Source organism: Drosophila subpulchrella, chromosome 3L, assembly GCF_014743375.2.
Source record: "Drosophila subpulchrella strain 33 F10 #4 breed RU33 chromosome 3L, RU_Dsub_v1.1 Primary Assembly, whole genome shotgun sequence".
NCBI classification, from domain to species: domain Eukaryota; kingdom Metazoa; phylum Arthropoda; class Insecta; order Diptera; family Drosophilidae; genus Drosophila; species Drosophila subpulchrella.
Window position 1 is genome coordinate 15,314,989 of NC_050612.1, and position 12,078 is coordinate 15,327,066.

The 12,078-nt window shown below is 42.6% G+C and overlaps 3 protein-coding genes across 4 annotated transcripts; all 3 read right to left on the reverse strand.

Moving 5' to 3' along the window:
* Nucleotides 1-3,954: 3,954 nt before the first annotated feature.
* Nucleotides 3,955-4,877, reverse strand: LOC119553579. The gene has a single exon (XM_037864027.1). The coding sequence runs from the start codon at nucleotides 4,853-4,855 to the stop codon at nucleotides 4,133-4,135; it is 723 nt and encodes a 240-aa protein (XP_037719955.1). The 5' UTR covers nucleotides 4,856-4,877; the 3' UTR covers nucleotides 3,955-4,132.
* A 4,276-nt stretch (nucleotides 4,878-9,153) lies between these two features.
* Nucleotides 9,154-10,500, reverse strand: LOC119554347 (glycoprotein-N-acetylgalactosamine 3-beta-galactosyltransferase 1-like). Its single transcript, XM_037865214.1, has 3 exons — nucleotides 10,135-10,500; nucleotides 9,694-10,075; nucleotides 9,154-9,416 (listed from the first exon to the last, which is right to left on the reverse strand). The coding sequence occupies exons 1-3, from the start codon at nucleotides 10,494-10,496 to the stop codon at nucleotides 9,213-9,215; spliced, it is 948 nt and encodes a 315-aa protein (XP_037721142.1). The 5' UTR covers nucleotides 10,497-10,500; the 3' UTR covers nucleotides 9,154-9,212.
* A 221-nt stretch (nucleotides 10,501-10,721) lies between these two features.
* On the reverse strand, nucleotides 10,722-12,035 carry LOC119553974 (glycoprotein-N-acetylgalactosamine 3-beta-galactosyltransferase 1). 2 transcript variants are annotated; one of them, XM_037864678.1, is made up of 3 exons: nucleotides 11,590-12,031; nucleotides 11,165-11,534; nucleotides 10,722-11,089 (listed from the first exon to the last, which is right to left on the reverse strand). In XM_037864678.1, the coding sequence occupies exons 1-3, from the start codon at nucleotides 12,021-12,023 to the stop codon at nucleotides 10,751-10,753; spliced, it is 1,143 nt and encodes a 380-aa protein (XP_037720606.1). In that variant the 5' UTR covers nucleotides 12,024-12,031; the 3' UTR covers nucleotides 10,722-10,750. The 2 variants fall into 2 exon arrangements, with proteins under 2 accessions (XP_037720606.1, XP_037720607.1); XM_037864679.1 differs by having other exon boundaries at nucleotides 10,746-11,094; nucleotides 11,590-12,035.
* Nucleotides 12,036-12,078: the final 43 nt, after the last annotated feature.

Sequence of the window (12,078 nt, forward strand, 5' to 3'; positions counted from 1 at the left end):
CCGAAAAAAAAGTTTGCACGCCCACTCTACCGCCCACATAACCAAATATTGAGATTACGGGTAGGTGGCGCAAAATTTAATTTTTTCAGGTTTAAATGCCAATTGATGGGAAATTTGATTACGAATTTAACAAGGTATAAAAAATACTAATATTTTTTGTTAAATAATTCAGAAGTGCGATAGAACATTCCATATTTTGACCATTATAAACTTGTTTAGTCAAAATATTTCATTTTTTTCTGGTAAAAAAAAGGATTAGAATGCATTATACACTCACATAAATTATACCCAGTTAGAAAATATTGTTGATTTTTCTCGAAATAATTTGTCTGTCACCCCTTTGAAGGACTTTGAATTTCTCAGCGTGTAGCATTCACAATCTCCTTCGACTGCTCTGATTTCTGCGCTTCAAGGCGTTCTTGGCACAAATTTGCACTCGACAAACACCCAGGACAACCTGGGGAGAAATTTTACACACCATCCCCCAGACAAATCACCCACATAAGCCCCACAGAGCGGTACGCATTTTGTTTGTTGTTTGTTGTTTGTTGTTGGTTCCATTGCTAACCCTTAAGTGCATCTTTTTATGGTAATTTCGAGTGCACGGCCTGTCTGCATGTCCTTTGGCCGGGATCCTTTCTCCCTCTGGCGGCTCCTTGGCAATAATTAATGTTCGAAAATGCATCGTTTATGCGGCATAATGCATTTTCATTTCCATTCTCGTTTTCATCGGGCTGTGTGTGTCTCAAAAGGCTTTTCAGCCTTCGAGCCTGCAAGCCGCGTGCACTTTTGCTTGGGCAGCTCCTCAAGGATCCACTCCACTTGTAGCACATGTTGCCCATTGTGGAGATGAGGCTGCCTTTTTGGGGTTCAGGCTGAGTCCTGCAGGATATGTTCACTCCTGTCAATCCTTTCGCCTGCCACTGAGCTGTAATTAAATTTTTCGCTTTCATAATTTCATGCAATTTCTGCTGATTTGGTTTCCAGGGCGAGAAGGTTTTTTAATTGCATTTCGTTTGCTCTCAGGGGCGGGGTATCGGAAAGTCTGCTACCAATTTGCATTACTCCATTGGGTATTAGAAATGGAAAGCTCCAAATTTGCCAGATCTCCGGGAGCTGCCAATAAGCCAATCACAGCATGTGTGGCTTAATAAATAAATATCCCATTGAGCTTGGGTATTTTGGCCAGCTTATCATAATTGAAACAAGCGGGTAGTTCAAAACTGTAGAAGAACTGGATACGGAAATAAGCTGAGTTTGGAATAAATGGATGAGGAATTTTCACAATAATTTTTCAAAAGGATAGCAAAGAACTCTCCCCTATCTAAATAAAATAAGGGAAGCAAGGCCATTAATATAATAACAGTCATCCAGTTGTGCGTCATGCGCAAATTTAAATATAAACAATTATAAATTTTAGCTGCCATAATCATATGCAATTTGCAACTGCTGCCCCGAGTTTTTTAGGGGTGTGAATATTTTTAATTGCATTTCAGATGAGTGATGACGGGGTGCCATATTTACTTGATTTAGCTGATCTCAAAATGAATTTCTAATAGGCCAATTGCAGCATGTGTGTGGCTAAGAACTAGACAATCCATTGGGCTTAAGGAATTTGCTAGCAAATCCCACTCGCAGTAAACAAAACTCCCCGAAAAATGGCGAGTGACTAACCCCGGGAAAACCTGGCATAATTATGGTCGAATTCGTATTCCTCCAGTTGTGCAGCATGCATAAGTATAAGTACACACAATAAATATGCGCCGCAGGACACAGAAACCCACAGCGCGAGTGAGATGGAGAAAATGGGAATTTCTAAACCAGGGGCAGGGGGCCAAAGAAAACAATCACAATTCACAATTCTGTCGGGTGTCGAAGTGCTCGGGGCACGCGACCGGCGACCAACGTTCATTTGCCGCTGCTGCTAATGTCCTGTGCCCAGGATTGTAAACTGCGAATTGGTCCGGTGCACATATATCCGCATAGGGTACTGTAGATACGACGGCATGTGCGACGTGGAAATCACAATGCAACCACCACAGTCCGCAATCCAAAACCCAGACCGAGTTGCGAGCTACGAGTTCCTAGTTCCCTTCCCAAAAGTCAAAGTGCTGGCAATCGAAGCCGAAAATTTAGCCAGGTGCATTTTCAAACACCAAAACACAACACACGAGCCACATAGCAGCACCACTATGAAAAGGTTGGCAAGGGACCACAGTGAACTCTATATAAGGGAAACGTGTGATAAATCTAACAATTATTATGTACTGTATTTATAAGAAGTTAGTTTGATTTAAGATACATATGTAAATATTTATTCTACTAGCCTAGAAATATTATGTTTTTGAAATTAGCACATATTTAAGAATAATTTGTTCTCAAAAAATTGAGAAAGTTTCTTCTTTAAAACTGACAGGTGGTTATATGTAGGTAGAGGTAACATTGGCTCAATCCTCTAAACTTTCAAAGTCGAGAACAATTTCTTCTCAAATAACAAAGTAGAGAATAATTTCTTCTTGAAAAGCGAGTGTTGCATATGTCAATCCACATATTCACTCTTCACTGTGAACGCTATAAAGCAGAGCTCAAGCGTGGCGCGATTTCGATACCGCTAAGGTCTGAGGCTGTTGCTGATTTCGAATAGGGTTTTTTAAAACGCTGCGCCCTTAGGGGTGGCAAAATGCAGCCAGATTGGAAGGAGGGCTTCTCCGCTCGCATATCCGCATGTCAGTCACAGTGCATGAATGTCTAGGGAGGGTTTTAGGCTTACGGCGTCGGCGAAATATAAAATATTTCATTTTTACCCCTTGGCTCACTTATCAGACTATGCATATAAAATTCCAATTGGACGCGTTCACCGCAAAAGGACGAAGGAAAAAGAAAAGAGTGATGGGCGGAATTCTCCCTTTGCGTTTTATGCCTAAGCCTGCCAAGATCCTGTGCTGGATTCCCCTTCAAGCTGATGCTGCACGGAAAAGAATAATTATAAATGTAACATATTAAATCTTTTCAATACAAAAAACCAATTTAATATACTTAAATGTTCACAGGTGATAATAAATTATGTGTACATATTTGGTCTTAAAAAAAAAAGAGTTTTAGTATTATTATTAAAAATAACCATTTATTATCTATCTCAACAATGTCCATAGTTATTAGTCAGAAATTTACTTCACTTTTTAAATGCCAAAATTGTTAGTATTTTCTCTCAGTGTCCTTCTGCTGCTGTGTGAAAATTGCACGACTTGCGCTTCTGCTTTTGACAATGGCCTCACATTAACTAGTTTCCGCTGCACTCGCAGTCGCAATCCCATGCCGAACCAGAACTCGAACCCATTCCCGATCCCAAACCCAAACCCAATGCCAGTTCCACTTTTAATGAGTAGCCGAGCGAAATGGGAACTTCATTACAAAAGCACCCCATTCGCAGGACCCCTTCCACCGCCAGCTCCCTGCAAACGCTTCCTGTTTGGTTTGTTTCAATTAAATCGCATGTGCGACCCACGAACAGGCGCAGGACACCGAGGCCCAGGACACATTGCAGGACACATGGCTCATCTGTTACTTAATCATGGCATTGCCATGGATACGCGTACCTTGGCTGGCGAGGGTGCCATGCATTTGAGCTCGACCTTTGAGCAGCCAGTGCGGATATTTATTGTTATTGCCCTGGGGGAGAGCGAGATTTCTCCGCCCGGTTTGCGGAGGAGAGCAGCCCCGACTTAAAGCCCTGCTGCGATTCTGATTTTGCGGTATTTCCCAGGTCTTGAATACAGCATTCATGTGGAAATGTTCCTTATGATTGATTTATAGTTGCTTATGACAGAATAATTGGGGTGTTCACAGGGTATGTGAAAGCTCAAAATGATTAATGGAACTTAATAATTTAACATCATTGCAATATTATTATTCTAGATATTTTCGGAATTTTAAGTAATTCAAGAAACAGTTTGATAATGTTCTTCCACGTATAGATATGTATTTCAAATCGATATATAGTTGCTTAGAAAACTTATTAAACACTTATTAAACTGAATATGATTTAACTTATGATCCTCGGAAATTCCATTGGTAATACTTGAAGGGTAATTAAAGTAGGTCCATTCTCCACGTCCAGTTCCGTAATAGATCTCTAGTATAGGTAATCATCGTAGTTGGGATAGGAGTTGCCCACAGTGACGTTGCTCCATCCGAATTGATACCGAATCAGGGCGTCCACACCACCCACATCCACGCCCAGTCGCTGGAGTTCGGCCGTGATGACCTTGCCGGGGGGAGTGGCCAAAACCCTTTCGTAAACCGGACGCAAGGCCACCAGACGACGCCAAAGTTCGGACAGCAGAGGACTGGTTTGGCTGGCACTGGGTTCCAGGAGACTTCGAATGAGTTGCACTGGGTAGATCTGTACGAACTCCGACTGGAATCCGCGGATTCCGTTCACAATCTGCGACCAGTAGGGGTACTTATTGAAGATCTTGATCTCCAGTTCCAGGTACTCGAAAATCTTGGGGGAACCACCGGACAGAATCAGCTGTTGCGAGATCCACTGCTGCAGTTGTCGCACTTCTGGTTGGTTGGCAAACTGCCTATATAATCTATAAGCCGGCAAAGAGTTGATTGTCCTGATCAGACCCTGGAACTCGATATCATTGAGGAGGTAGGTCTGAATTAGTTTCTCGATCTGACCCTTTGGTATCTGACGAATCACTCCTCTTAGCTCTAGGGCAAAGTTAGTCTGGGGAACCAGGGTTCCATTTTGGTTATAGGGTCGAATTGGAGCCAATAGAACGGGCGTGGCACTTGGAAACGCCGCCAGGCAAGTGAAAGCCAAAAGAGCACAACCGACGAACCGCATCCTGATCCGTTCAGATGTGATATATTATAGAACTAGTGGAATATACCGATCCACTCACCACTTTTATAGCAAAATGCGATCTCTGTTATCTTGTGGTTTAGCTCTTATCGGAGACAGTTTGCTTTACAATATCTGACGTGGTCCACACAGGTGGGAAACGAGGAGAACTGACAAGATAAACGGAGTCTATTTACAACCCTTAGTCACTCGGTTTTGCTAAGAAGAAGCTCTTTAAGCATCACTGCTTAATTTTAGTCCAAAAAGCCGATGAAAGTGTTTAGAGAAAAGGATTTAAGTACAAAAACAAATTTTAGACGCATTAAAATTTGTAAGTCACAATGATTAGGCAAATATATTAGTTTATTTGAATTTCTTGTCTCACAATCCTGGAAAGACAATCCAATATTTGACTTATGATGATATTAATCGCAACCTCTGAAAGACCAAGAAAGCTATCAAAACAATGCAATCTAATTTGAATATGAAAACAGCTTCTATTTAATTTAAGTAAATTCTAAAGAGATATAATGTGATGGTTCACGTACTTGAGATAAGGGGCTCAAACAAAAATATCAAACAAGTTATTCTAACTATTCAAGCCAGACGACTTCACAGTCAATAAATCGCGTTAGTCTCACCTGGCCAAATTCGGTCAAGTTGGACATCTTTTTATGGAGCATATCCGACATATGAATAATCAAGAATGTGACAGTGCAGATAAGAAAAGGCCGAAAGCAATGATGTCACTTCTAAAAAAAAAAAAGCAAGTGATATCAATTAATGATAAATATAAATTCAAATACAATTATTAATCCAAAGATCATAAAGGTCTTGTAAAGATTTCTCGAACTATAATAAAACATACATTTTTTGGTCGTCTTTTGACTAAAAGCTATTAGATCTGAATCATTTCTGATTGAAAGTGTTACGACAAGGGGGAAAATTGATATCCGACTGTCCGATGAATACATCAAAGCTAAATGGTATCGACAATCTCCAACTGAGATCTCCAAGGCAACATTTCAAGGACTCCCTTCGGTCAAGTGCAGTCCTTTGGATTTTGGGAGCAAATTAAACAGCCGGGCATGTAAATGGACAGATGTGTGTGGGTAATTAGTTAGTTAGTTACCTTCACCCGATCGCATATCCGGTCCAGCGACATTAGTTCCACTCGAGGAGAGTCCTGCAGGAATGTTACATGCACGATAATTAGGATTGGCCAGGAAACGCCTCCTCTTCGCTGCCCGAAAAAAGAAACAAAGGCCCGAATTCCAATTGAGCAGGAAACTCTGACAGATTTTCTGTATAATTTGTAAATTATCAAAACTTTTTAGGGAGTCTGCGGAACCGTAGAGTCCAGAGAGATGCAGAGCGAAGCCACCCCAAAAAAAGAAAAGAACTGGGCGGATAGGCAGATTCAGGGTGATTTTGGTAAGGGGGTTGGTTTTAGTACGACCGAGCATAAGTATTTCGTTGGCCAGGGGCGATCGCATGTTTGGTTATCGGAATTGTGAGGGGAGTTGGGCTGGCAGCTGCAAAAAATAAATATGTACCCCCTTGCAGGGCTTGATAAATCATGTGTAAAGGTATTTGTACAAAAGTTTTTTTTTTTGGATTTACAGTTTCTATCTTGTATGTACGATTGGCGACAGCTGCAACTGCAAATCCTGATGCTGCCGGCGGAAAAATGGAAAAGTGCAAGAGCGGAAAAGCCAGTGTTGCCATGGAAAGTGTGTTAAAAACAAAAAACGATTGCCGACAGGACGAAGAAAATATTTCGTTTTTAATTGATTTGGCAGGCTTCAATTTAACGCTTCGCTGCCACTTCCTCTTTTGCATGCGAGTCCTGCACGTGTCCTTTTTAGTTTTCTATAAATTTCAATATTTTTTACATGTGCATACGTGTTGTGTAAAATGCAAGAGTGGGCACTTCCGCCCCATGACATGCCAATGAGTCAGAGTCCTGAAAGTCCTGGAGGTCCTTTAGCTACAGGTATGTCTTGGGCTTATTCCTTTGCCTCAGAACCCCTCCCCCTTTTGGCACGCGTCAGAAACCGAAAAAGGGCGAGAAGTCAGTGGATAATTTTTAGGGGTTGCTCATTGGGTTTTTCTTATAAGAAGCATTCCTTGGCCGGAAGAACCAAAGCAACACGTTCAAGACATTGTTGAGTCACCACTGAAATTATTATTACCCCCGAAGACGTCTCTCTAATCCACACTTTACCCCTGTGTGTCGGCATTTATTCCATTCAAAAAGGACCTGGGGAACGCGCCTTCAGGATCAGCGTTCTTATCGGAGGCGCCTCCTTCGGGGCTTGTCCTTTTAGGGTCCTTTCACTCATTCATTCCCTCACTTAATTGAGATATGGAGGAGAGGAAAAGGAGGACGACAAACCAGAACGAGCCCATAAAAGGGGCAATTCCTTTTGCCAGCCAAGTGCCAATTGTAGGTTTCACTTTAGGCTACAAATTGAAACGCCCCTTGCCAGGACTTCTTTTTTCCTCGTCCTTTTTGCCCCTCTTTGTTTACCTTTTCTCGGTCTGTCTCGGGCTTCCCTTGAAGAGAAGCCATTAAATTGATTATAAGACATTGTTGAAATGTGTAAACTGTTCCGTCTCAGACTTTCGGTCGCCGAGGGAAGTCCCAGTCCCAGTCCCAGTACCCTTTTTGTCTCCGTTTCTCCGTCTGGTTCCCATTTCTCACATTCTCAGTTTCTCCCTATAAGTATGTGGGTATTTCTGAGGGCGTGGCACATTTGACTCAAGTCGAAGCTGAGGAATTCAACTAATTAGAGGGGCAGAACGAGAGTTACTCACAAGAAATAGGTGTTGAGGGACCATTTGGGTAGGTAATGGGTTCACCTCGAGGGGTTAGTGAAGGTAACGGAGTCACTGCTGGTTTATTGAGGAAAAAGGTGTGTCTGATGTGGTTACCAAGGAGTTTCCCCCAAAGAAGTCAGCTGAAACCACAGCTTACGGGGTATTGTTCACGGGGTTAATGCTCGGAAATGACTCAAGGTGTCAATAAAGATTGTTGTAAAGGATTTTTGAAATAACACTAATAGGTATAATGTAAGAGTACAGGAACAAAGCTGTTCTTAATAAAGGTGTGAAAATGATTGTTGTAAGGGACTTTTGAAACAATACTAATGGGCTAGGGTACACATAAATGAGCAAACCTATTTCCATAGAATGGTGTAAGTAATCTTTTCCAGTTGAGCTTTTGAATTGAGTCATTATATTAATTACAAGCGCTAATATAAATCTAAATAAAAAACCAAGTTATAACGAATGCTATAAGTGCACTTGGTATAATTTGAAATATCTCTTAAGTGGTTATATTGTTAAATATAGTGATAATCGCGGATAAATTGTTTAAGTAAATAGCAAAGGAGGTGTGTCAAAACTATCAACTAAAGCACACCCCATCCCACAATTATATTTTGAAAGCTAAACAACCAAAGAAATCTAAAATCAAATGCAAGTTCTAAACAAATTCCACACAAAGGTCCCATGACTTCCCCGCCTCCATATCCTGTTTAGCTGGAAAAGTCAGCAGCTGCCGTAGCCGAACCTTTATCGCAATCACTGATAGGAGTAACAACCCAGAAATCTGTAGGGAGCCCTTTTACGGCCCGTTAACCAGGACACGTGTGCCGCTGCATTAGCATATATCTACATATGTGTTGAAAATGGAAAAGGTATAGGAGCAACATAGAGAAAGCTCCGTCAAAAAAAAACCGATGCAAATGGGCCACTATTAGGGGAAACAAAGCACATAGCGCAGGCGCAACTGGGGTTCGAAATTTCTGATACTGAAACTGGGTTGGGCACGTTCCAAAGGTCTTTCGAATAGGACCACCACCCCTGGCTTAGATAACTGCACACAGGCAGACTGGCGAACCAGCTGCCTTGCCAAAAACACTGAAACTCGTTTATCCTTATCCAAAAAATTCACTCGCGTGCCGTCAGTCCGGTTTTAACTCCCCTTCGAGCTCATTTCGTTGCTCATAAATAACAATGCAATGATCCCCAGGTATTTTTCACGTGTTTGGCACGTTTCACTCGATTTTCCGGTTCTCGATTCCCTCGATTCTCTCCACTAATCCCCCCGTGGAAAGAGGGCACGCGTCCCCTTTGATAAATTGTGCTTTAAAGCGCAGGGTTCCAGGGTTCCATGGTTTTCGGATTCTGTTTCTGGAGCAAACGCCTTTGACAAATGGCCAAAACAACTCCGCAGGACAGGCCACTGTCGAGAAGAAGACGAACCATTGTCTGCCTTATTGCCGGAATAAATCTTCATCGTGTGCCGGCTCCTGGTTTATTTATCAAGGTGTAGCAATTACATTAAGACAAGTCAGCCGTGGTTATCGGACACGACCTGGGACCAATATCGCAGCTGGGCATGCATGGCCCGGAAGTCCAGGCGGGGCGGCAGCTTCAGCGGGCTCATCGGATAGCCAAAAACACTTAGGCGGTGCAGGAAGAACTCCCAGAGGTCAAAGGCACTCTCATTGGCCGGGTGGAAGGAGATCAAGGAACTGGAGCAGCAGGCGCGGGACTGGAATAGAAGAAATAACTGATAGTTCAGCGGAAAATTTGTACTTACAATATAATAGCTGCCAAAATTAGTTACCATTAAAAGGAAAATTTTTTTTTTTAACAGTATTTAAACTAAATCTATGACTATTAATAAAATATTGGAGAGGAAGTCGGTCAAGAGGAGCAGCCGAAAAAAAAGACCTAGTCCCGAATCAAAAGTCGGAGTCCCCGTCCCCTACACAACGCTTTTGTCTAAGGTGAGATCAAGTTGTTTTTGCCTACTAAAGTAATCTTACAGTTGGGTTAAAGTACAGCGATCCCGAGTACTGTCTCCATTTAGTCCATCCCGGTCCAATCCGTTGCGGCATTACTGGGAGAAAGCGTTCCTGCCCGAGGCCATCGCGGGACTCTCCTGCAATCACTCCTACATTATTCAGACAGAGACCTATCCCCCAATCCTCCGATTTCAGGGAAGAATTCAAGTTATGGCTGCATAAATTGGAGTTCTTAAAGGCGAATAGATTCAGGCGCCGTAGAGCTCCTCTGCTAAGGACATATCCAGCTTCACCAGACATATATCCTTGGGCAAAGTCCGCTTTTAAACGGTGGCCAAAGTATATTGAAGATTCTGGATCGTAGCGGTAGAGAAAGCGTTGTAAGTTCTCCATTATCACAAAGCTGCAGTACCGATTTTTACTTTTGAAAAATAATATGATTAAATGTACCATTAAACTTACGTATCTGTATCTGCCCGAAGAAACCAATCGTGTCCGTTAAAGTGTTTTTCAAATATATGCTTAAATCCCTGTCGAACGGTGGCAAAGGTGTTATTTTCTTGTTTGTTCCTCCAAAAAATAAGCTTATTGCATCTCCTGCCCCATGTAGATTTCACCTTGGCCTCCTCTTTACCGTAGTCCAAGGGATCTGTTAAAACCATACATAGAACACGTGTGCGATTGAAGAGTCCTACAGCTGGACTGCCTGCTTTCGTATTTTTCCTTTCCAAAATCGTCGATTGCAAATAGCTGTAGTTCCAGTACTCCGTCAGCTGGACGCCTATGATGAGGCCCAGTACCAGAACCACTGCATCGCGAATCATTGGAGGAGTGCCACCCTACTGACTCGAGAAGACAGCTTCAAACGCTCTCAACATGCGGAGAAAATCAATTAGCCAGATCTTGATATAAACAAAAGGGAGAATAGATTTTTACAGTGGTTCGGCTTAGCACTTTTCCAAAAAAGGTGTTTGTATTTATTTGTAGACTACAGTACAAAGTTAAATAATAAATATTAAAGAAAATTCTAAACAATGTAAGTAGTTCTGTTCATCTTATATTATAATAACTATACAATCTACAAAGCTTCACTTATTTGGCGACAAAATATATGGGAAAACAAAAAATGGTACAAAATATTTATGTTTAATACTTTAATTCTAATTATCCAGCTTATCGTTAAGCAGTAGACGGGTTTATTCACAGGATTGTCTTTAGTTATCCCTTGTTGTCGCTGACTTGGTGAGCCCAATGCTGCAGTCGCTCGTTCATCTGCCGGAACCCCAGGCGCGATGGAAGAGCCCTTTGCGGCCTGTGCAATCCAAAGACTCTTAAATAGTACAGAAAGAATTCGAAGAACTCGAACTCGATGTCCCTGACATAATGAAAGGATATGGCTGAGGGAGAGCAACAGTCGCTTCTCTTAAAAGAGAAACACATAAATTAGATAATTCAAAAGGTAAAGGTAAATATTTACAAAAATTAATCTCACATTTGGTTTGTGGAAGAAGTAGCCGTCCGTCCATGAACCGATTGCGATGAAAGGGATCACGTTAAATGGACTGACGGGCAGAAAGCGATGGTGTCCCTGAAAGTCCCGTGTATCGCCAGCTATAACACCCACATCTTGCAGGCAGTGACCGATCTGGAGGTCCTCGGCATCCCCGTTCAATTTGCAGGTGGTGGTGCTGTTCAAGGCGAATAAATTCAGACGCCGAAGGGCATCTCGGCTGAGCACATAGCCTCCGCCACCGGACATGTAGCCGTGGGAGAACCCCGACTTGAAGCGGCAGCCAAAGTACACAGACGATTCCGGATCGTAGGGATATAGGAAGAGACGTAGATTTTCCATTACAATGTAACTGCAAAGGTATAGTATTAATATTTCATTGCTTAAAACTATTCTTCTTAACTTACGTGTCGTCATCGGCTTTCAGGAACCAGTCGTACTCGTTTAGGTAATGCTTGTGCACATGGGCCATTCCTGTGCGAACCTTGGCATATAGGTTCTGCCGGGACTCGGACATGTTCATCTTGAGAATATTCAGATGGGGATCTGCCTTGGTGCTCATAAAGATCAGCTTATTGCAGCGGGCTCCCCACGTGCGGTTCACCCGAGCCGCCTTTGTGCTGTGCGAAGATGGCATGGTGAGCACCAGGCAGAGTATTCGCACCTCCCTCGTCAGCCAGAAGGCCAGGTGCTCCTCCGAGGCCACCGGATACTTGAGCAGCGCCGCCTTTTCACTCGCCCGCAAGTCGTTGTCCCTCCACAGCTTCAGGTAGCCCACGAAATCCGTGACTCGAACGCCTAGCATGATGCCTAATACTAGGAAGATGGTATTCCGAAGCATTGCCAGGATCATTTCACACTGATATAGTAGTTATATTTGAGTGGGGGAGATCCCA

What these genes read in the sequence shown, in the direction of transcription:
- LOC119553579 (XM_037864027.1), bottom strand. Translation starts at nt 4,855, where the DNA reads ATGCGGTTCGTCGGTTGTGCTCTTTTGGCTTTCACTTGCCTGGCGGCG.
- LOC119554347 (XM_037865214.1), bottom strand. Translation starts at nt 10,496, where the DNA reads ATGATTCGCGATGCAGTGGTTCTGGTACTGGGCCTCATCATAGGCGTC. An exon ending in CTTCGGGCAGATACAGATAC is followed by an intron (nt 10,076 to 10,134) that starts GTAAGTTTAATG and finishes TCGGTACTGCAG; the next exon opens with CTTTGTGATAATGGAGAACT. An exon ending in CGCTGTACTTTAACCCAACT is followed by an intron (nt 9,417 to 9,693) that starts GTAAGATTACTT and finishes CTTCTATTCCAG; the next exon opens with TCCCGCGCCTGCTGCTCCAG.
- LOC119553974 (XM_037864678.1), bottom strand. Translation starts at nt 12,023, where the DNA reads ATGCTTCGGAATACCATCTTCCTAGTATTAGGCATCATGCTAGGCGTT. An exon ending in CTGAAAGCCGATGACGACAC is followed by an intron (nt 11,535 to 11,589) that starts GTAAGTTAAGAA and finishes ATACCTTTGCAG; the next exon opens with TTACATTGTAATGGAAAATC. An exon ending in ACTTCTTCCACAAACCAAAT is followed by an intron (nt 11,090 to 11,164) that starts GTGAGATTAATT and finishes TTTTAAGAGAAG; the next exon opens with CGACTGTTGCTCTCCCTCAG.